At 39.3% G+C, this 23,618-nt stretch overlaps 1 protein-coding gene across 2 annotated transcripts; it reads right to left on the reverse strand.

Annotated features, from left to right (window-relative positions):
- Positions 1 to 888: 888 nt before the first annotated feature.
- Positions 889 to 21,534, reverse strand: LOC135464696 (tubulin delta chain-like). 2 transcript variants are annotated; one of them, XM_064742197.1, is made up of 13 exons: positions 21,330 to 21,534; positions 19,272 to 19,367; positions 16,480 to 16,532; positions 15,708 to 15,786; positions 15,118 to 15,176; positions 13,782 to 13,923; positions 10,552 to 10,707; positions 7,721 to 7,816; positions 6,034 to 6,106; positions 4,643 to 4,784; positions 3,227 to 3,387; positions 2,134 to 2,244; positions 889 to 1,319 (listed from the first exon to the last, which is right to left on the reverse strand). In XM_064742197.1, the coding sequence occupies exons 1-12, from the start codon at positions 21,422 to 21,424 to the stop codon at positions 2,176 to 2,178; spliced, it is 1,221 nt and encodes a 406-aa protein (XP_064598267.1). In that variant the 5' UTR covers positions 21,425 to 21,534; the 3' UTR covers positions 889 to 1,319; positions 2,134 to 2,175. The 2 variants fall into 2 exon arrangements, with proteins under 2 accessions (XP_064598267.1, XP_064598266.1); XM_064742196.1 differs by lacking the exon at positions 889 to 1,319 and having other exon boundaries at positions 1,878 to 2,244.
- Positions 21,535 to 23,618: the final 2,084 nt, after the last annotated feature.

The following is a 23,618-nucleotide window of genomic DNA, read 5'->3' on the forward strand; positions in this document are numbered from 1 at the left end:
CTAGCTCTTTACCAACGCTTTGTTTTTGTCTTGTCGAGACCAAGTGATAAGACTGGTGGGACTGTCGAGACTGGTGGAACTGATGAGGCTTGTGACTGCGAAGATGGTAATGGTGTTGGCGATGGCAGTGACAGTTGCGATGATAGCGAATAATAACCGTCAAGCTGACATGACACTCTCAAGCCGACATGTACTGTGCTTGTACTCATTCTCTAGTAGTCTACTCTCAAGCATATTCACGCCTTTAGTTGGCTGATCTTTATTTGACACGTTGCTTTGTGGATTGCCACTTTTTGACTACGCATTTTGCGTAATGGTGTGTTCTTTTACTTCTCTGGACAACGGGTGATTTGTTTCCAATTGCCAGGTGTCTTCACACATACATGATCAACTATATTACCCATCCATAAAGATGAATATTATGATGTCTGTTTTCTCCAACCAACGGGGTCGTAGGTTGAGACCCAGCTCATGCTTGTTTGTCTAAGGATTTAGTCAGGAGGTTTTGGTGTTTCTGACGAAATGTAGTGGTTTTCTCCAAACATTCCGGTTTCCTTCACCTTTAGCCTGACTCTCGACTAAGTGAAAAGTTCTCGATCAGGACATTAAACACTAGTCAGATCGGTTTACGACTGATACATACTTGTAAAGAACGTCAAAAACCTGGCAGGGAAGTAAATCCGATTCTCTTACTAAACTGAATACCTGATTCAAAGATTGATTGATGATACATGTAATGGTCACAGGAATATGGTTTCTCTTAAGTATACTGATAAGGCCAGTCTGTTTTCTTCAGGAAGAAGTGTTCGTGTTTCATTCTTCCCAACAAAAAAAAAACAAAAAAAAAAAACATTAATGCAAAGCGAAGTAATACCCAGTTTGTGTTCGGCAGTTAGTGCCACCCTATTAGAAGCATGTTGTATACTATCTAGCAGTAATAACGAATTCTTCTAAAAGTTGGGACAGATATTAATAGTGTTGAAAGTAGAATATTACACTTATTTGCCAGCCTTTTGAAAACGTAAAGATATGAGTATGTTGTTCATTAGATGGTCTAACCATGTGAGAAAAAAAGAAACGCAATATTCCTGCTAGAATTATATATATATTGCCTAAAATGAGTAGACCAGGTGTCCCAAAATTTAGAAGAAATATCGTAGTACACTTGTAGTGAGACAGGAAGGAATGTCAGTTATTTAGGCAATGGTCTGAATGGTTGATTAATTAATGGGTTAGAATTAGAAGATCGTACTCCCAGGTTGTCAGGTCATTACGGCACAGACGAACGGCCTAAGAACTGGTGTGTGAAGTCTGTACCACTGAAAATAAAAATGGCGGCATGGTGACTGCCTTAAATAAGGACTCTGGCATGACATGATAAACGTAATGTTGGAAATGATGCCCCAGGAAACAGTTTAAAACCATTTTCACGTCTCAAGAAGAAAGTCGAAAAGTATTTTTTTTTTACGTTATGAAACATGCTAAACTGGATATTAAGACATAAAGGAAAAAATTGAGGCAGACTGTGGCATAATATGGGTGGACAACAAACTGAACAAAATGGATGAAATAAAAAACAAACAAATGCCATACAATACACTAGCGCAGCACAATTGCCTATTAGCCTCTCATTAACGATTGCTGAGAATTGTGGTCAAGGGTTTCCTTCCTTCATAATGATGGCCACCGTCGTAGAAGTGAACTTATGCTTAAGTGTGAGGCCATGAAGCAGATACTAGCCGTTTCAACTTCCATGTCATTTACATGATATGTTTATCTCTGTTTATAAAACAGCAAATATCCGGCTATCCACAGTATGGAAATAATGCCAGGCAGTGTCAGATGAGTGAGGGACAAAAAAGCACACTGAATTATTTATTTATTTATTTGATTGGTGTTTTACGCGGTACTCAAGAATACTTCTCTTATACCACGGCGGCCTGCATTATGGTGGGAGGAAAAACCCACGACCATCCACAGGTTGCTGCCAGACCTTTCCACGTACGGCCGGCAGACTGAATTGTTTGTAGTTTGTAATTAACAAAGATGGGCAACATTAAGTAATTTTTTAAGGAATATGAAAAGTAGATAAGTTGCAGGTAAGGCATTTTCTTGAATGTTATCAGAACTGACATCTATCTTCTGCAAACATAGGAACTCGAGGTTTTCTATCCGTTATCGCATCGCTTCTTGATAATCTCCATATATCCTTGCCAGTGTCTCGAAAGCCTCTGTAAAATCAGCCTGAAAATAAAAACGCAAAATATTTGAAGCTGGGTTTGTGTGTGAAAAAATAAAAAGTTGTATTCTCATAAAAGCTGCCTATCATGCGTTAACTGACATCCAGCTTTCAGAGCTCGACAAAAACTTAAAATGCACTAACCAACATTATTATTAAGGCCACATCAATTTTATTTAGTGTTTTTATTTATTTATTTATTTGATTAGTGTCTAATGCCACACTCAAGAATATTTCACTTATAAGATGACAGCCAGCATTATGGAGGGAGGAAACCTGTACAGAGCCCGGAGGAAACCCACGACCATCCGCAGCTTGTTGTCAGACCTTCCTACGTACAACTGGGGAGTAAGCCAGCATGAGCTGGACTTGTACTCACAGTGAATGTATTGCTGAAAGGCTCCTGGGTCATTCCGCTGCTGGCATGCTAACCCCCTTGGCCACCGAGGACTCCTATTTATCGTTTTTACCAGCAGAATAATTTACACAAAGAAGGCTGTATATGTATTACGGTAAATGATTTTCACCCATGACAAAATTGCTTATTTTGACCTATTCAGAGTTTGTTTTTCCATGTAGAATGATATCCTTGGAAACGTGAGTTTTAACACCAAAAGTAATACTTTATGACATTTATTTGCCTATTTATTTAATTTAAATTTTAGGTCATTTACCACTGAATGAACAAACACAAATGCTGAGTATTTTCGCTTTTTCTGCTATCGCTCCCTCCCTCAATACCCTGACCTCAGTGACCTCAGCATTCTTGAAGATTGACGTACAAAATTTACTAGTGGTGGCAGTGATGAAAAGCGAACGTAGAAATCTCCCCACCCATCAACCAACATCACTGTCGATGGCTAAAAGTTACACTTGGCCTCGGCACTATCTTCCCTGACTAGCACCAAATCTCCGCCCCCAACTCCCACCCCCACCCAACTTTAAATTACTAAAAGCTACATTTGGCCAGGGTACCATATACCTCACCTCACTAGACCCATATCTGTGGTACCAGTGAAGATAGGCTTTCTCTCGGAACATCCTCTGAGCTTTGTGCGAAACAGTGTCCAGGAATTCCATGATACATCCCGAGTTCGCTGCTATGGTAACGGAGGAGGAACCTCTAGGTCCTGGTGGAAAATCTTTGGCTGAGAAAACAACACAGAGGTAAACATTGAAAAACAAAATCACAACCATAACAACAACAACAACAAAAATTCAGTTCACTTTTTGTTACATAACGCTATGTTCGAGTTCACACTGGGCAGGATCTGAAAAGGAATTGCACTGAAAGAATTTACCTTCATACTATCACTATATAATATGCTTTAAGTACGCAAGCATTCTTGAAGTCTATGAAACCTATAGTTTATTTCTTTATTTTTAGAGTTTTACGCCACACTCAACGATATGGCGGCCAGCATTATGGTTGTAGCAAACCGGGCAGAGGCTCCTCCTGCTCTTTCTAGACAGTGTACATATAATTTTAGCAGGATTATTTAGTTTCTTTTTACTCCATTGGTTAGTTCATCTAATGAAAACCACCGTCATATCTTTACTTTTCCAAAAAATTCCCAAAATACACCTGCACAAGCGAAAAAATCCATCCATTGTGTCCCCTGCTTTAGATTTTATGGCACTGCGTGTAGGCCTACTGTGCATTTCTTAACATACCGATACCATACCTTCTCAATAATTACAGACGCATTTTCACAAACTGTATACCAGTGCATTGTGGGGGCTGTTTCTTAAGTAGTAAACTCTCTGTGGAGAGTAGGGGATTGCCTTTAGTCAATCAGTGACAGGCCTCAGTGAGCCTCGCCAGCTTGGGAAGAGAAGCAGGAACCGAGAAACACTGCTGGTTTTTTAACGATTGACTTTTTTTCCCCATTTCAAATGCTTGTAAGAGGCTAGGATGGGCTCGGTGTTGTGATGAATGTCAAGATGTAAAAAATGTAGACGGGCTGAGAACATGTTTGTAACTGCTGGTACTGTCCCAGCAAACAGTACGATTACCGGTACTTTGAAAGATGAAATCCTGTCTCCGTCTTTTTTTCGGCACACACAGGCCTACTACAGGTCCTGCATTTGACACAATCAACATTCACTCTTTTCAATGAGTATGTGAAATGGCTAGCGAATAACCGTCTTTTAAGTCTTCCGTCACACTTCTTTCACATTTAAGACGATTTCTATCAGAACAACATGTGGTGTAGGTTAGCTGCACGATCCTTACATCTATGCCCCGAAAAAGACATTCGTGTAGCAGCCGTCTACCAGTAAGGACCAGAAAGAATTTACACAAACACGCTTATACTTCCCTACTGAAGCCGTCGTACTTTAATTTTGTTCACATTAAAAAAAGAAAAAAACAAAAACACAACAACTGAAAAGCACTCATACCTGTCCAGACATCTACAGGAAATGGATTCCAATTCACAACATTGTACGCAGACTTTATTTTCTCCTCCGTCGTTTTCAAGTTCCTAAAAAAAGTACTTGTTGCGTCACCCCTAGCAACCAACAAGGTGCTCAAAGTCCTAACCTGATCAGCTGTTAAGATTTCATAAACTGACGATAGGTTTTAGTATTAAAGAGTAACGTGAAAAGTTTTGATAAAACATCATCACATTTGTATCTATGTAAAAGCAAACTGCATATGGAAAACAATATGATTTATTTATTTATTTGATTAGTGTTTTACGACGTACTCAAGAATATTTCTGCCCGGACATAAATACAGACGAATAGATGGACAAAATTACAACACCATAATCTGCTCCATCTATTGTCAGCGAGCGTATAAAAATGGACAATGGGAGGCGCGACACATCACATCTGTACCTATGCACCAACAAGAGTTCAGGTGAACGCAGCATACGCCCCAACAAATGCATTTGTTTTTGAAACCGCGCAAATGGACATATGTGTCAACCAAAAATTAAACTCTCTTTGGAAAACAGTTGGCGTTATAGCCATACAGAAATGGACAAATATGAGTCGCGACATCTGTGTATGTATGTACGGTAAATGACTTCAAGTTTCGCCCTTGGACTTGGAAATAGTATCCCATGATTCATTGCGTTGATTGTGGATCTTACTAACTGGGCGCCACGGGAGAGCATCGGAGGTGGTCAGGGGATTTTGTGGACACTTCCTGACTGTAATAAACAACCTCATGCTTCACTGAGCTGTCAGTCTATGCTCCTGCCACCAACAGTTCATGTTTCCCTCAGTTTTAATCATAATGAATTAAGTACATAAAGGCGTACTTCACAAAAGGTGCACTTTGGTCATTTTATGATAATAGGGAATCGGGGAGAAAACTCCCTGCAGATTAATGAGCGTGACCACCCAGTATCTTTGCACACGTGGAGTGGCATGTCAAATTTCCATTAATATGCATGCAGAGCTCTTCATGTACAAAGTTATAACAGAACTTAGCTCACCGCAAATCCTAATTTGCCAACTGCCAGCAGATGATGACTCAAACTGCGTGTAAACCGAAAACTTACAATCACAGGGTATGAAATCGGATTGTGGTGGTGAGAGGGCAGGCTGTAGTGACTGAAGCCTCCCCATGCAACCCCACTTTCCATTTTAAACAGTTTAAAACTGAATATAAAGTACTCTTCGATATAGTTTTAGGCATTCGATGCATTCATCAATGTTAAATTGTTCTCCTTTAACAATTTGTTTCAAATGTGGTGTTTACCCAAGTCATTTATGATGCAATTTCTTGAATTATCATGTTTTTCGTATTGATATTAAACTATAGATAATGAAAAGGATACAATTTGACCTTGACTGTCTCGTCTTCTGTGACCTTGAGAAATGCTGGAAACCAATCCTTCCCAAGACAATTTACTATTAAAACAAAAGGCAAAAATGTATAAAATACAAATATTCCAAAAATATTTCTTGTAAATGAAGGAACCAAAATAGAAACAAACAAAACAAGATTAAAGTGTAGCAACTGATTGCACAAGAAGACAACAGCTGTTTTGAAGTGTTTGTTTAATTGTTGTTTTACGCCGACCTCAAAAATATTTCACTTACAATGGCACCCTGCATTATGGAGGGAGGAAACCGGGCAGAGCCCGGGGGAAACCCACAACCATCCGCAGGTTGCGACAGACCTTCCCACGTGCGGCCGGAGAGGATACCAGCATGAGCTGGACTTGAACTCACAGCGACCGCATTGGTTTAAAGTGTAGAAAATGATACTGAATGAGTTTTGACAAGTACGTATACAGTGATTCTTGTAATTCTTCAACCTTCAGGTATGTTTGCAAGGTGTTTATTTAAACATATTTGGCAGGCCTTATTGGTGTGCCTTATATTTTGTGTGAAACCTTCAAACTGGTCAACCAATGTAGATTTGTCTCCAAAATCAAATTTGATATGAGCAAAAAACTCCACTGATAGTTGCTCTTTCATATGCGAAAAAAGTTGACGAATTAGGGTACTTTCTTTTTTGTCCAGTGTTGACAATTAAAGGTGAACTTCAAAAATTTTTGATCCGAAACTGAAAGTTATCAGAGTAAATACGTAGTGATCACTGTGTTATATTTTTCAGTTATGTTGTATACATGTATGTGGACACATTTTTAGCTTATGTATGCTAGGCCAGGAATCATTTGTTATAAACTCCATGGATTGTCTCCCTTGGATACTCAAATATGATGAAATCAAACTAGCTAGCCGTTGTTCATTTATCTGTTATAGCTTTGTAATCATGAATGCCAAGACCACTCTACAATATTACGACAAAGTTTCATTCATTTTATTGATTTGATTGGTGTTTTACGCCATACTCAAGAATATTTCACTTATATGATGGCGGCGAGCATTATCTGTGGTGGAAAGAAACCGGGCAGAGGCCGAAGTGGAGGGGTAGGGGTGGGGAGGGGGGTACTCACGACCATCCGCAGGTTGCTGGAAGACCGTCCCACGTATGGCTGGAGAGGAAGCAAGCATGAGCTGGACTTGAACGAACATTGACCGCATTGGTGGGAGGCTCCTGGGTCATTCATGATGCTGGCATCCTAACCCCCTCGGCCACCGGCAAAGTTTTAAGTGTTGAACATTTTCCGCATATCGCAAATGCAAAGCCTTTTTTAAAATAAGTACTTCAAGTTATATTCTCAAAAAGAAAAAAAAAGAACATTAAGATTTCTTCATGAAAGTATTTCAATTTAAGAATTATTTTCTGCAAAAAACTATGTTTTCAAGATTTAATTTAAAAGTAGTCCAATTTAAGAATTATTTTCTCAAAAAAATTGTAAATATTTATCTTAAACATACAATACTGGTACTTTTATACAGGAATTATTTTCTAAACAAAAAAAAAAAAAAAAAACACTTCCAGAATCCTGTCCAGAATGAGGGAGGCTGTGGACAAATTTTTTTAACAAAAATTGAAACCATTGCATATTTAACTTTCATATTTCTTCCCCTTGTAACCATACATGCACCAACCTCCTGGACGCATGGGAGAGGTTCATAAACTTCAGACTGGGCATCGGACAGAGCGAGCGCACCATTTCCCAGGGTTCCATCCCCAAGCTGTACCCACTGTAACCACAGCAACAAACCAAAATGGCTGCATGACTGTTCTGTTCTTTTGGTCCTTATGTTATGATTAAATGAAAATTCTGAAGGTTTACGGAAATTAATGGCTCTCTTTAACCACGCATTCTATAATACATGTAATACAATGAATTACGTAATAATTCATAACTTCAGCATTAATTGCTCATCTTTCTATTTGATGTGCCATAATGTAACCATACTCGAATTCTTCAGCTCTATTGCATGTTTGTAACGTCTTTATTCAAGCACATTCTGATGGCATTTTTCTGTTTTGACTGATAAAATTATACTTTTTGTGAAGCCCTGAAACTGGCCAATCCAACCAATATAGTCTGTTCTCCAAAATCAAATTAAAAAGATGCATAAATTGCTCTGAAAGTTGCTCTCATATGCAAAAAAGGTTGAGGAATTAGGGTACACACAGGAATTAGATTATAATAAGTGTGTGATCTCCAAAGATGTATCAGCTAAAGCTGTTTGAGGTCGCCCTTTCGTATCGAGCGAGGCTAATCCGACAGGCCGACCTCGGACAACGACAGCTAATACAAAATCACGTGACACACACTCTTTTGATAATCTATTTATCATATACCTTCATTTTTTGCGTACTAAATTTTCAAAACGCCCACAGTAATGAGTACAATCTTAGCGGCTCGAATATGACCACGTTCTTTAAATTTTCTGTTTCATTACTCTCGACTGCAAACTACTTAAAATAAGTCGATATAGTAAGCACACATAAGCTTAAACTATTACAAGGTTTTCACTTCACAAAAACGCTGATAAATCCCTACGCCACGGGATTTACACTCTGTCCTCACATGAAAGAAACATAGGTTATGCGGGCAAAGTTTCAACACGCTATATAGTTTTAATAACGTCTGATCTTTTTTGAAATGGACTCCTACATTATTTATTTATTTATTTGATTGGTGTGCTAAAGAATACTTCACTTATACGATGGCGACCAGCATTAAGGTGGGAGGAAACCAGAGCCTGGTGGAAACCCACGACCATCCGCATGTTGGTGGCAGACCTTCTCTCATACGGACTCCTACATGATAACGACTGGACTTTAAGTTTGGATCTGCAACAGCGATACAAAAGCTTGATTTATTGAAAAAATGATTCCTGTGCAGCCGTGCATAACCGCTGATGGTGTCTGGTTGCTGTGGCAGCACTGCAGTGAAAATTCAGTGCTCCAAAGCGAGCACTGAACATTGATGGTAACTGGAACAAATAATTATGAAGCTTCGGACGACTGCCGGAAGTGTGCGAGGGCTAGATATAACTTGCTCTTTCACTGTTTACGTCAGTAGATGGGAAAACGAAGGACGTATGCCGACAGTGTTCATAGAAACAGTAAATTTGGCATTAATTTCACAAACAATTCACCAACACGGAGTGGACGATAGCTGGTTGTTGACTGAAAGGGATTTATCAGCTTAAGAATATTTATCCGCGGGGCTTTGTGTTTGGCGGGCTTAGGGACGAAATGTATAGAAGATCAGTCAACCGTCGGGTTGCGTTGTGAACCAAGTTCCATTTGTTTGTCACGTTTACGTGTACCGATGATTGGGTGAAGTTGGGATTGGGATTGGGGGTGAAGACTGGGCAAGTTTGGTCGTGAAAGTTACATAACTTCCCCCCAGGCTGTGGAGCTTGTCATTGTTTGTGTTAAAATGAAGACATTAGATGTGTTTTCTTCACCATTTAATGTTGTTGTTGTATAGCTACGTCATGCCAAATTCCGATGTTAATTTGGGGATTTCCTCGGTAGAGGGTGCCTTAAATGTAAACACGGGAAGTTGTCCGTGTTTATAAAGGATGCATATACGAACCATCCTGTATGGAAAAATACAGCATGCGTCTCCATTACATGGGTATCGGCCATTGGTATATAATAAATGCATATATAAGGGTATAATTGCCGCAAATATTTGCTTAATATTAAAATATTATTAAAAAGTGCCGATTTAATGCTAATGATTTATAAAAACAACATTTGACAGACAACCGACAGACAAAACATTCGACTTTCATACACAACTAGTTGGTCGCTGTTTACACCTTATTGACTAGAGGACATTACGATTATACATAAACACGGGCGTTGCCATGTCTAGTAAAGCCAATCGTACGACGTTATTCGCCTTTATTGTTACGTGATTGGTCTTCATAAGCTGGCGACAGTGGTGTTTCCGCATAATCGTAAACGCCGCTAACTACATGACAATAGGGGGCTGAGTGACCTCCCTTGTCACACAACATTAGCCCTGAGATAACATGAGATTAGTTTTTGAGGTGTTTAACTATGAGAAGTTAGACTTCATTTATATTGAAGTAGGCCTATACTGTACGTAGGTTATGTCATGACAGTGATAATTTCCAGCCTTCAGAATGCAGAAAAACATGACATCAACCACTGAGTCACAGAAATGTTGAGAGAACTTAAATGAAGTCGCATATTTGTCACCTTAGGTTAAATATACTTATTTGACAGATTTCGCTCAAGTTGTCTATCCCACATTTGAGCATTTACTAGCCGTTACCCATTTTTATCAGTCTTGTCTAACTACAGTGTGCTCCTAAAAAAAGGGGTCATTTAAATGAGAGAGTGACCTCAAGGGAGGTAATTCTGTGTGACACTATTCATTGTAGATGTCAAAAACACTTAATACAGTAAGTAGGATACAGCAGTGAGTACAGACACTTACCTAGACTTCAGTGTGTCAGTGGGTAGAACAACCCCGCAAAGAGAGCCAGCTATAGCAGAGTTTAAGTCTTCAAAACCAGCACTCTCCTGTTCCGATCTTTTTTTCACCTTTTGCAGCATGTCGTCATTACGCAGTAGTATAATACCATCAGCATATCTGTGATAACACAACAGATTTCCTTCGTGACAACTGGATTTGTTCTGAATGCTTTCACACGCAAAGTATATACTGTAATTCTTCAACCTTTTTACACCTTCGCAAGGAGTTTATTCAAGCATATACTTAAGGCTTTTTGTGAAGCCCTGAAATTGGCCAATCCAACTGATGCAATTTTGTCTCCATAATCTAATTACAAATGTACATAAATTGCACTGAAAAGTTGCTCTTATCTGCCAGAGGGTGGAGGAGTTACCGTATTGATACGCACAGAGATTAATAGTCATGCAAAATACCCTAAATGACCCAAATTTTATCCATGGATACGCTGCTCATGTTTCCAGATTCTGACGGTTTGGTTTATTTTAGAAAGGTGTTCTTAGGTATGTTTGGAAAGGGAGGGAGAGAAATTTAAGTTTCGGCTCTAAAAGTAATATCTTATGACATTTATTTGCCTCCAAAGATGCACTCTGTTAGTCGAAATTTTGGGGCAATGAATGCACGGATGCATGGAAATGGGCGGGTGGGTGGGTGGTGAGGGAGAGGGGGGGAGTGGTGGGGGCGTGCTGTTTAACATGACCCAAAAATCTGACAGACGGATACGGACAAAATTTACTGTAATGGAACCAGTGACAATCAGAATCAGAGACATTGTTAAACAAGCAAAACCGGATCCACGAATCTGGCTGGTTTTCAATTTTGCTCTAAGGGTTACAAAAAATAGTATGGCACCCATATCATATTGGTGGGACTATCTTCTATAGTATCATATCTTCTAACTAACTATCATATCTTCTCGATACCCTAAATGACCTCAAAAATCCACAACATTAGAGCAATTCTGGAGGCAAATAAATGTCATAAGACATTACATATGGTGATAAAATTTACATTTTCCCAGAAGGATATTATTCTACCTTCCAAATGTATGTAAGTTGGTAGAGCGTCCGCTTCAGGACCGGTAGATCCAGGATCAATCCTTGATCGAGTCACACCTAAGACTTTAAAAGAGGAAGTTCTAACTTCCTCGCTTGGCACTCAGCATGAAGGGGATAGTGCAATGACTGGTTGACCCGTATCAGTATAATGGCTCGGGCGGGGCGGCTTGCTTGCTTGCCTTCGGTAAGGCGTCTCAGTGAGGCAGCACTAAATAAAAGAGCGGTGGAAATCCGTCCTGCAACAAGGAGGCATATTACACGTACATGCACCCTAAAGATTCCTTCGTCGTCCTATGACTGAAAAATTGTTGAGAACGACGTTAAACCCCAAGCACTCACTCACTCACTCACTCCAAATGTATGTATAGTAATGTATAGTTGTACGGGTGTTCATAGTTTCAAATGTGACTTCAAATGTGAGATTTCAAGTTGACTAAAAATGTTGAAATATTGTAAAATCAAATAAAATATTGATTTTACGTTGAGTTATTTTCCTACTTTTTGTCAAAATAAAGTGCAAGTTATTCCGAAGCCTATTAAAAGTTAAGGCAGGATTGAAGGCTGGATTCAAGTCTGGACTGAAGGCTAAAAATTAAAATTAATTAGGATTAAACTTAATAACAGGCTTTAACTGATAATAGGCTTTTAGAAGTAAACATAGATCAGAAAAAATAGTGTAAATATGCCTGAATCTTAACATACATGAGTTCTTTCTTACTGTAATTCTTCAACCTTTTCTCATGTTTACCTGAGTCACATGATCTGGCGGCCATATTGAGTTGATATAAAAACATTAATTTGTATTATTTTTGCCACTGGCAAACCCATGGAAAAATGACTTGAAATTTAGTGCACATAGCCAGCGTGCGGAAAGAAAAGAAAAACGCAATGTGTGAGCAAATCAGGTTTTAGCTGATAAAGCGGAAGTGATGTCAGGTGAAAATAAAACATTTCAATTTGAAGATTCTAAACATGTTGCCTGACTTAGTTTGATGACTGGATCACAAATCTGGACTTTTGTATTGCACCGAAATATACTTTTGCCACAAATTGTTATCACCTTACAAAAAAGGGCAATATCCCCCATATTTGGAGGTCACGCGACAGAAAAGCTGTAAAGCTGAAAACTGCTCTACGTAACGCTATAAATTGTTCACGTTTTGAAAAACATTGGTCTTGCAGTCCTTTAAAAATTTTACAAAGGCCGTTCAAATACATTTAGCAAATTTACATGTACAAACTACATTGTATGTGGTGTACATACAATGTACTGAAGGCTTGGAAGGTTTTACACTTTCTAATTAAGTTGTTTATATCTCTATGAATGAAGGCACCATTCAGTTAATGGAAGTGACATCAACACAGACGGGACATACTGGCTTGAACCTTGGGATTGCCGCTTTAGCATCTACCTGTATATTTTTATTAAGAAAAGTGGATTTTGTTTCAACAGCTGATGGCCTAATCTGTGATTTAGATGGACACAGACCCCCATTACAACTTCCGTTTTTCGGTGGGGATGATTGTAGTTCTGTGTTTTTTTAGGATGTAAAGTCTTTTTTTGCTGCCAGCCTGCCGTTTTTGGTGTACAGGTGCATGCTTGGTATCAAAATGATGGAAATTGTCTAAGCTTTGGACAGGTATGAGTTTTAATGATGAAAGTTTGAAATTCTGGGCGAGAGGACACAAGGAGATAGGTGGTGATGAGGCTGCAAGTGACGTCCCCTTGGCGTTGCTAGGCACCCCTCCCAACTGCCAGCATAGAAAGGTCCAGATTTTGACAGTCAACCTATGTCAAGATTTTATGGCTTCTTTCTCACAGGCTGGGCCAGGTATGCACCAAAGCTTATTGGACATGGAATGTTTGGGACTGAGCTACAGCGCTAAATGTTAACATTGTCGCTTATGGAAAACTAATGGGGGTCTGTGGCCAGATACTTCATGTGACAAGGGGGGTAATTCAGTCAGGCATATCATGCTGATGGAAGGCAAAAGCATTTTCTGCAAACAAGGACAGTCAACTGCTTATTTTCACCAAGACTCCATACACAGTGAGAACATCTGCAAACTAGACACTGGGAAATTTCTTTAACCACAGCAAAACAACAACATAGAATTCTCCCACAACATTCTTACCTCTGCAGCCAGGAGAGTGTGAATGCAGAGTTGTAATTCTGAAGGGGGCTCTCTCCGCTGGTACAGGGGGCTACCGCACAGGACAGTAAATACTGCATGGGGTATGCGTCACGGATTTCCTCGCAGAGTCGTGAACCAAGGCCTGATAAAACATAAGTGCGATCTCATCTGAACAAGCCATATTACAACACTCGCCACAACAGAGCAGCCGTGGTCACATTCGTGGAATGAGACAATTGAAGTCTGAGGCTGCAAGTGCTTTTCTACAGCTGTTAAATTTTGAATATTGGTATTTTAAGTTTCCACATTTCACAATTACTACGAATGGGAATACAATTTGCAAGGTAGAATTCAGATGAAACGGATATTTAATGAAGTAATCAGATCACCACTGGCTGAGATCACTGAGTGAAAATTAACGTCCAGCTCCTTTGTACTGCAAGATTTTGTGACATTTTGACAAATCTGAAATGTGAATGAGGCTTATACATGTAGTCTGTGGATTAACAGAGACCTTTTGGGTTCTGAGATCCTCCTTGGCTGAGATGGTTAGCGTGCCAGTGCAAGGAGCATCTCACCGATGGGGTCACTGTGAGTAGAGTCCAGTTCATTGCTGGCTTCCTCTCCAGTTGTACATGGGAAGGCCTGCCAGCCACCTGTGGATGGTCGTGGGTTTCACACGAGCTCTGTCCGGTTTCATCCACTATAATGCTGGCAGCTGTTATATTAGTGAAATATTCTTGATTACGGCGTATAAAACACCAATCAAAGAAATAAACAAATAAATAAATGTTGGGTCTGCAAGATTAATGATGAAGTATTATTCAAACACAAATTTTCATGGTATTTCACTTTTAACTGATCAGTTTATGTACAAGCCTGTGGGGATTAATGGATAATATCTTAGGGTCCACAACCATGAAGCAATCTTAGGTAAAAATTTCAAATCACTTTAAAATTGTTATTTCTGTTGCATTCTGAAGGACAAAATATTGCTTGACAACATATGTTCTGAGTAAGTTACTTGAACAACAAATTTCAGCTAAAATAACGGAAAGGAACAAACCAAATTTAAGGATTAAAACTTTGCCTTAAGTCTTAGATCACTTTGTCATACCGGGGCCTGGCTGAGGCTTACTCAACACTGAAAATCCAGTACTTTCAAGGACATTTTGTCACTGTTTGTCATTTTGAGTTGATTACAAAATATTTCCAGACAGTTAATTTCATATGAAGTAATGACAGTATGAGTTGACTTAAAAAAGACTCTTAGTGTACAAAAAAATGTTGTTTTGTTTACTTTACAAAAGTCACAGAAATCTGCCAAATTTCAGACCTGAACCTGTTCCTCCACTGAGACTGTGAAAAATCATCGTTCCGGAGAAATGAGCACATCTGGAATAAACGAAATAATCAAACTGGTTTTATTGGACAGATTAACAGAGATATTGTGAAATGACCAAATCTGCTGTAAATGGTGGCGTAATGTTTTGAGGAATGGATTATAAGTGGTGAGACCTGGCCTCAAGCCCGGGCGAATCCATATCAATGACTTCAAACGTGGTACTTGCTGCTGGCTTCCTTGGCACTCAACACCGAAAGGTTAGAGTAAGGAAACATGACTGGTCAGTCTGGTGTCAGTACAATGTGAGTGGGTGGGGTGTCATGCCTGGTGTCATCAACATGATATTTCATTTCTGGTAGCACTCTGAAGGCATGGACTTGCCTTGCCACACACCTATTGACTCATCATCGACATATGACCGAAAATTTGTTTGGTACATGCACGATATAAAACGTAATCTTACCGTGGTCACAGGTCATTTACTGTTCATCCTGAGCTTAAAATTTGTTTTTCACTTGAATTTAAAAAATCCGAACATAAAAGCTGTAGCTGGATGGCACCTACATCCACAGATAACAAACCTTTCTATTTCTTTCCGTAGCGCCTCCATGGAATCTTCCAGCACGTGGTTATCTCCCTTGGAAGGTAACCCATGGTATCCTGTGGAGAAAAAGAAATAGAGGATACTCCAAAACCGCACACCTCCACCACAGCTAACCATACAAATTCTTGCACTATACAGGACCTGGAGAATACCCTACATGATCATAGATTTCGTCCATGACTAACTTGACCATTTTTCCTGATTCTGAGAGATCTATTGATTTTACAAAGATGCTTTGAGGTTTGCCTGATGTTATAACATGGAATGTTATTCTACTGGAAAATAGTAAGTTTCAGACCCAAAAATAATATTTTGTGACATTCATTTGCCCCTAAAAATGTACTTTTGTGAATGAAATTTTAGGTCATTTATGGAATTTCTGTCACATCTGTCAGCAGTAAAGAATTGTTAATAGAATTTCAGTGATCTGCATCACCAATGTACCATACTTTGAGCATGGACTGGTGTATGTCTTCCCAATCCTTACATCGCACTTTTCCTTAATTGGCCGTCATGAAATATTACTTAGGTGTTGAAACTTTTTCAGTAGGATATCATCCTACCTTCTTAAAATGATCACATTTCTCAGATCAAGAGGAACATAAAAATGAGGATAAAGAACCAACAGCCATGTATAAAATTTTAGGTCAGTTACAGTAGTTTTCCTATTCTGCAAACTACACATTTCTTATTTTAAAACACAACTAAACTAATAAAACAGGTACATCTAAAAAACATTGCTCTATTACCTAGTGCCCAGTTAGAGCCACGTCCTCGCTTCCCGCATACAACATTAGCATCTCTGAAAATTCAAATCATAAAATCATCCATGCTGATTTTTAATTTATTTATTTATACTGAAGAATATTTTACTTAAACCATGGCTGCCAGCATTATGGTGGGAAGAAACTGGGCAGAGCCTGAGGGGAAATCCGCGACCATCCGTAGGTTGCTGCCACTGAGTCTGAGGCTATAGGGTTAGTTATTCTCAGTACCTGCAAAATATTTGTGTAGAATACTTACACTTTTGCATTAACTGAGATTGGGTTAAAAATGGATACAGTTGTAGCTGGATTGTTGGAAGAGCCCCCCCAATCTCATTGTTAAAGGAGCTGTGTTGACAATCCTGTAAATCTTAAACTTTTCAACTAATGGAGCATTTTTTTTTTTCAGAGAAATTTATGCACAGAATTATTATGAAACTGATGTTAAAAAATGATTTGTTTCTCTCACTAAAGATGCAAGCCTTAGTAAACCGCGCAAATAATTTCTCTACACCTCATAGCTCTCTCAGAATGTTTCAAAATATCGATCGCAGTGACAGTTAAAAAGGTTGAAGTATCAGGGTAAGTGGTCTGACTATCGTCTGGGCATTTGGACAGCTTAACATGCATTAGAGACCACTTGTCTTCCACCCATATTTGGTATACGGGAATTTATTTATTTATTTGATTGATGTTTTACGCCGTACTCAAGAATATTTCACTTATACGACGGGGGCCAGCATTATGGTGGGAGGAAACCGGGCAGTGCCTGGGGGGAAACCCACGACCATCCGCAGGTTGCTGGCAGACCTTCCCACTTACAGCCGGAGAGGAAGCCAGCATGAGCTGGACTTGAACTCATTGTGACCGCACATACTTGGGAACGTTTGTCAGGAATTTACAAAAGATTGATGGTTTACCCATGTACGTTGGTTTTCCTCCACCTATAAAACTGACCACCCACATCTCTGAAATCAGAGCCATCAGATGGCATAGCCCTGCTGCACAGCACCTGCTAAAATGTTCTGCCTTCATACACTAGTAATTTGAATTTTTCAGTTTCGATTTTCAATCTGAAATACCGTACATGCACATCTGTATATAATCATCACCACGCCCTTCAAGTTTCATAAGACATAATTATTACAAACAGACCTTGGACGGACAGACAGACAGACACGCTAATCACTATATCCCCCCCCCCCCCCCCACCCCCACCCCCAGCCATTATATTATACCAGGCAGATGAAAATTGTTCACCAAACACTTTGTCACTTTGTTTGACTACTACTTATAACAGTAAACACTGTACTCAAGATCAAAAGCAGCTGGATGGAGGAAACCAGAGTGCCTGGAGGAAACCAATCCCACCAGGTACCTGACCCAACTCCTGATGTAAAGCCTTGGCCAAGCAAGAGCTGGAATGTCACAGAAAAAAAAAAAGAATCATTGACTGATAGAAACTGATTGCTGCTTTACACCATTCTCAAGAAATCACTGCGTTTCACTTTGAATGGTGGCGAAAATGGGTGGAAAAAACTAATGCCCGAAGTAAACCACTAGCCTATGGCAAGTAACTGATGAGCTTTAACACAAGGGAAAATACATACTGGTGGAAGACATGTGGTCTTTAACGACCATACGGCAAGTCAATGCAAACGTCACAAAGGGCTTATTGTCACCAAGGTCCCTAGAGCCAGAGACAAGGAATCTAAAAGTTCCTTTCACAAATACAAGGCTGGGACTGAACCCATACCCTCTGTGACTTGTCCTGACAAGAGTTATGCAACTCAGGCTGTGTTTAGTTTATTAATGCTTATGTTTCATCTCATGTGCTCTCTTTGGTTGAGGATGCGGTTATTTTAGAGCAAACCTTTTGCAGACAAATGGAAGTCCACAAGAAAAATTCTTAAGACTCAAAAACACAAGAATTGTGACATATATTTGGGACATTATTCTGTCTGTAAGGGCTTATGTTTTCTTTATTATTTACTGCTGGCTGTATATCAGTGTGGAGTCTCTTGCAAAATTACAACAACTGATTTCTAGGAAGTCCCTGGACGAGATAACAGTGTGTAGTAAAATGCTCTTGTGCTGTGTTTTCCTGATTGCCAGATAGCTTTTTACAAGTGCTGGAGACAAGAAACACAAATCAACTGGATATGGCCTCATCTGTCCCACTCCTCAGAACACAGTGAGACCTTACTCTGCCGTTGTAACTCAATACAAGTATTACACACACTGAACTGTCAAATTTTGCTATTGTTTTCCTTTCTACACATTTGTGTGTCAGAAACTCCATGTTAAACTCCACTGACTTTACAGCCCCTCTGAATTTTGTACACATTTGTGTGTCAGAAACTCCATGTTAAACCCCACCTGACTTTACAGCCCCTCTGAATTTTGTACACATTTGTGTGTCAGAAACTCCATGTTAAACCCCACCTGACTTTACAGCCCCTCTGAATTTTGTACACATTTGTTTGTCAGAAACTCCATGTTAAACCTCCACCTGACTTTACAGCCCCTCTGAATTTTGTACACATTTGTGTGTCAGAAACTCCATGTTAAACCCCACTTGACTTTACAGCCCCTCTGAATTTTGTACACATTTGTGTGTCAGAAACTCCATGTTAAACCCCACCTGACTTTACAGCCCCTCTGAATTTTGTACACATTTGTGTGTCAGAAACTCCATGTTAAACCCCCACCTGACTTTACAGCCCCTCTCAACTTTGTACACATTTGTGTGTCAGAAACTCCATGTTAAACCCCACCTGACTTTACAGCCCCTCTGAATTTTCCCCACAACTTTTGGCTCGCTGTCAATACAAACTGCTCGCAGGTATCCGTCCTGGGACTTGTACACATTACTGAAACATAAAATGTTCATATCGCTCTTAATAATGCATGTATACAGTTACTGTTGATCGAGAATCTCAACTTTATTTACAACCCAACATTGTCTATCGTTTGTCATATCGAATAGCCAACAATCATCCCGTCCCCCTTCTGAAAAAAAAAAATAAATAAAAAACAAATAAAGTTGTTTCACTTTTCTGACAATGACATAAAGGTGTGAAATGCATTAAATATTGTATATTTTTGTCATCTTTGTGATGACATAGCTGGGCTCTTTGCATAAATGTAGCTACATTTGAATTCAAGATGTCTCATTTCAATTTCCATATCTCTCCCGTGTTAATTTAGCTAGATAAAGTGCCTCAAAGACACTGAGACACCCGTTGGTCTAAATCTTGTATATGGCTCTATCCCAGATCATCAGTTATTGTATTTTTTCCCTGAGGTTTAAAAACAAGTGAGTGACATAGTACACACTACCTGGACCACTTCTGAAAATTTTCTGATCAGACCATATAATAGCAATGTCGAATCAATCATTTAAAGATTTTTGTTATTTTCTGTTTTTCTTTCATTTTTTCTATCATTTATTTATTTGCTATTCCTTTTTACCTAATTATTTCTTATTCTTTTATTTAAATTATTATTATCACTATTTGTACTGTACATGTATACAGTGTTTGTAGGTGTTTGAGCAGCAAGTTTCCAAAACCCCTGGTTGAAGTGCTCTAGATGGACACAAGGAGATGTTTTTTGTCCATGGTTACTGTCGTGTCGTTGCACATAATTAAGTCAGCTTAATAAATGATTGTTTTACATATGTTGTGTATATTTGTTGTTTGATAATTAATGATGTCTTTGAGCTTTTGTTGGGACACTGCATATGCTATGTGTTCAGTACAAACTATTATCAAGGTATAATGAACACAAATTTGCTGGATATATGACATCAAAAGACAAGAAATCATACAACCTTTACAAGGAAGAGTCCAAACAAACGTAAAAACATAAACAAACACAGCCATTTTTTTTTCTATTGTGCTTGGTATCTCGACATCTTTAATCTGAATTCTTACGCGGCCATGGGCATTTATGTATGTATGAAAGTTCTATGTACTACACCTTTGCTAACACCACTGGGTAGAGCTACACAGCCAAAATCATTGCTGTATGTTACAACGAAACCAACCTGTAAGTATAATGGTAATGCGACTTGTGACTTTCATAGTATTTGTCCCCTTTTAGAATCTTGCCGAATTGAACTTCTGACCACACAGGTGATTTTTGACCAACAGGTAACTTTTGGTGGGAACTCTCCACACACAGGAGGCAACATTGTTGACCACGGCCACCATGACGGATAGGTTTGGTTTTAACCTGGGTGATGATCATTAAGCCTGGCAATCTCTACAAATGAAGGTGAGGCCACCAAAATTGTAGCCCTTATATTTGTGTTGGTCTGTACTTTTGCAGGAGTCGCAAGAAAAGTGTCTGAGGTGGGAGTTGGCAGAACTCTGGCACTACTCCAAGAAAATCAAATACAACGTTGTGTAGCCCTACCACAAACTGTTAGCGAAGGTGTAGAGGTACATGGAGCTACAGGTATATGCATGCTTGGGTTTTATGTTGTACTTATCAGTATATCAGTCATATATGACGAAAACCAGTCATTTACTGTGTCTTGTGGCAGGGCGAGTCCGTGTCGCCAAAGAGCTGCCCCCACTGACGTATCATGCCGAATTAAAACACCAGACATGGCACCCCACCCCGTCAGATTACATTGACACGAACCCCACCCAGTCACATTTGATTATACAGACACCAGGCCAACCAGTCCTTATTCCTTTCTCTAAACTTTAAGTGCTGAGCGCTAGGTGAGGCAGCGACAAGTACAAAGTCTCTGGTGTGACGCCACTGGGGTTTTATCCCAGGTTTTCTACTTAAAATTTGTACATGTACATTTGCACTCTCACCATTTCTCAGCGCATTCGTCCCGGACGGTTTTGCTCCAGAAATGATGGCCAATTTGGTTCCCACACTGTCCAACTTGCACGATTACCGAAGACATACTGTGCTTGTTACTTCATGTTTACTATATTGGCACAAGTGTAGAGGATACGACGGGTTATTGTTCAGAAGATACAGAAGAGACACTCAAGCGTCGTTAACAACCACATGTTCATGGAAGCAGCCATTTTGAAAGTGCCCGGATGTATCACGTGTGCAATGTATGGCAGGGGAGAAGGGATACCAAAGCAATAAACCTTTATCTACGACATAAAATGACTCTAAATAGCAAAATGACACATTTCCTTTCAAAATTGCAAAACTCACATGCCATGGGATCGTCTTATTATGGAGAAAATGGAAAGGGGAAGTAATTTTCGTATTTTTGTACATGGTTTATAATAATAATCATAATAATAATAATAAACGAATGGAGGTTATAGTTATCAATCGAGTTAAAGGCTTTGTTATTGCATTCAAATGTTTTGAACATATTCCTGAAAAAACATTCCAAAACGACGAAATTTTCACCCGTACACGTGCTTATCATGCCTGCCCGAAACAGTCCGGTGTATATGGCAAAGTTCTTGGATATAAATACAAATATAGCTTTAGGCCGTCACAGGTGTAAGTCTTGGCAAGATGCCACCAGATACATGACCACGTGCTATATGTGGTTATTGTCTGTCCGTTGCTTTCTAAGCTGAAGAATTAACACATGTATTAGAACTGTTCTTTACAGAAGGAATAAATAAAGAAGGAGTAGCCAAACACGAATACGAATAAAGAAGAGTCACTGAGTATTTCTTCCGAGGCACTGTACATTCCTGGTAAGGAAGCAGAAGTCATTGATCGCATATTTTATTCCAAATACAGTATCGCTATTAAGTATGGACTGCGGGTATTTCATCCCAGGCAGTATACATCACTGTTGAAGAAGCAAGAGTCATACTTCAACATTGGTACTGTGTATCAATGTTAAGTACGGAGTAGTCTCTGAATATTTCATCCTGTGTACTATACATCACCTGTTAAAGAAGCAAAAGTCATACTTCAACATTGGTACTGTGTATCAATGGTAAGTAAGAAGCGGTCTCTGGATAGTTCATCTTAGGCACTATACATCACTGTTAAAGAAGCAAGAGTCATACTTCAACCTTGGTTCTGTGTATCAATGGTAAGTAAGAAGTGGTCTCCGGATATTTCATCCTAGGCACTATACGCCACTGTTAAACAAGCAAGAGTCATACTTCAACCTTGGTACTGTGTATCAATGGTAAGTAAGAAGTGGTCTCTGAATATTTCATCCTCGGCACTATACACCACTGTTAAAGAAGCAAGAGTCATACTTCAACATTGGTAGTGTGTATCAATGGTAAGTAAGAAGGGGTCTCTGAATATTTCATCCTAGGCACTATACACCACTGTTAAAGAAGCAAGAGTCATACTTCAAAATTGGTACTGTGTATCAATGGTAAGTAAGAAGTGGTCTCTGAATATTTCATCCTAGGCACTATACGCCACTGTTAAAGAAGCAAGAGTCATACTTCAACATTGGTACTGTGTATCAATGGCAAGTAAGAAGTGGTCTCTGAATATTTCATCCTCGGCACTATACACCACCGTTAAAGAAGCAAGAGTCATACTTCAACATTGGTACTGTGTACCAATGGTAAGTAAAGAGTTCATCCTCGGCACTATACACCACTGTTAAAGAAGCAAGAGTCATACTTCAACATTGGTACTGTGTATCAATGGTAAATAAGAAGTGGTCTCTGAATATTGGATCTTAGGCACTATAAATCACTGTTAAAGAAGCAAGAGTCATACTTCAACCTTGGTACTGTGTATCAATGGTAAGTAAGAAGTGGTCTCCGGATATTTCATCCTAGGCACTATACACCACTGTTAAAGAAGCAAGAGTCATACTTCAACCTTGGTACTGTGTATCAATGGTAAGTAAGGAGTAGTCTCTGAATATTTCATCCTAGGCACTATACGCCACTGTTAAAGAAGCAAGAGTCATACTTCAACCTTGGCACTGTGTATCAATGGTAAGTAAGAAGTGGTCTCTGAATATTTCATTCTCGGGACTATACACCACTGTTAAAGAAGCAAGAGTCATACTTCAACATTGGTACTGTGTATCAATGGTAAGTAAGAAGTGGTCTCTGAATATTTCATCCTAGGCACTATACGCCACTGTTAAACAAGCAAGAGTCATACTTCAACCTTGGTACTGTGTATCAATGGTA

The sequence above is a fragment of the Liolophura sinensis genome, chromosome 4 (genome assembly GCF_032854445.1).
Source record: "Liolophura sinensis isolate JHLJ2023 chromosome 4, CUHK_Ljap_v2, whole genome shotgun sequence".
Lineage (NCBI taxonomy): Eukaryota > Metazoa > Mollusca > Polyplacophora > Chitonida > Chitonidae > Liolophura > Liolophura sinensis.

Excerpts from the sequence above, each read along its gene's own strand:
- LOC135464696 (XM_064742197.1), bottom strand. The coding sequence starts at position 21,424 with ATGTCTTCGGTAATCGTGCAAGTTGGACAGTGTGGGAACCAAATTGGC. Across the intron at positions 19,368-21,329 it reads GACGAATGCGCTGAGAAATG|TAATGTGTACAAGTCCCAGG; the intron begins GTGAGAGTGCAA and ends TTTATGTTTCAG. Across the intron at positions 2,245-3,226 it reads ACAGATATGGGTCTAGTGAG|GCTGATTTTACAGAGGCTTT; the intron begins GTGAGGTATATG and ends TTTTATTTTCAG.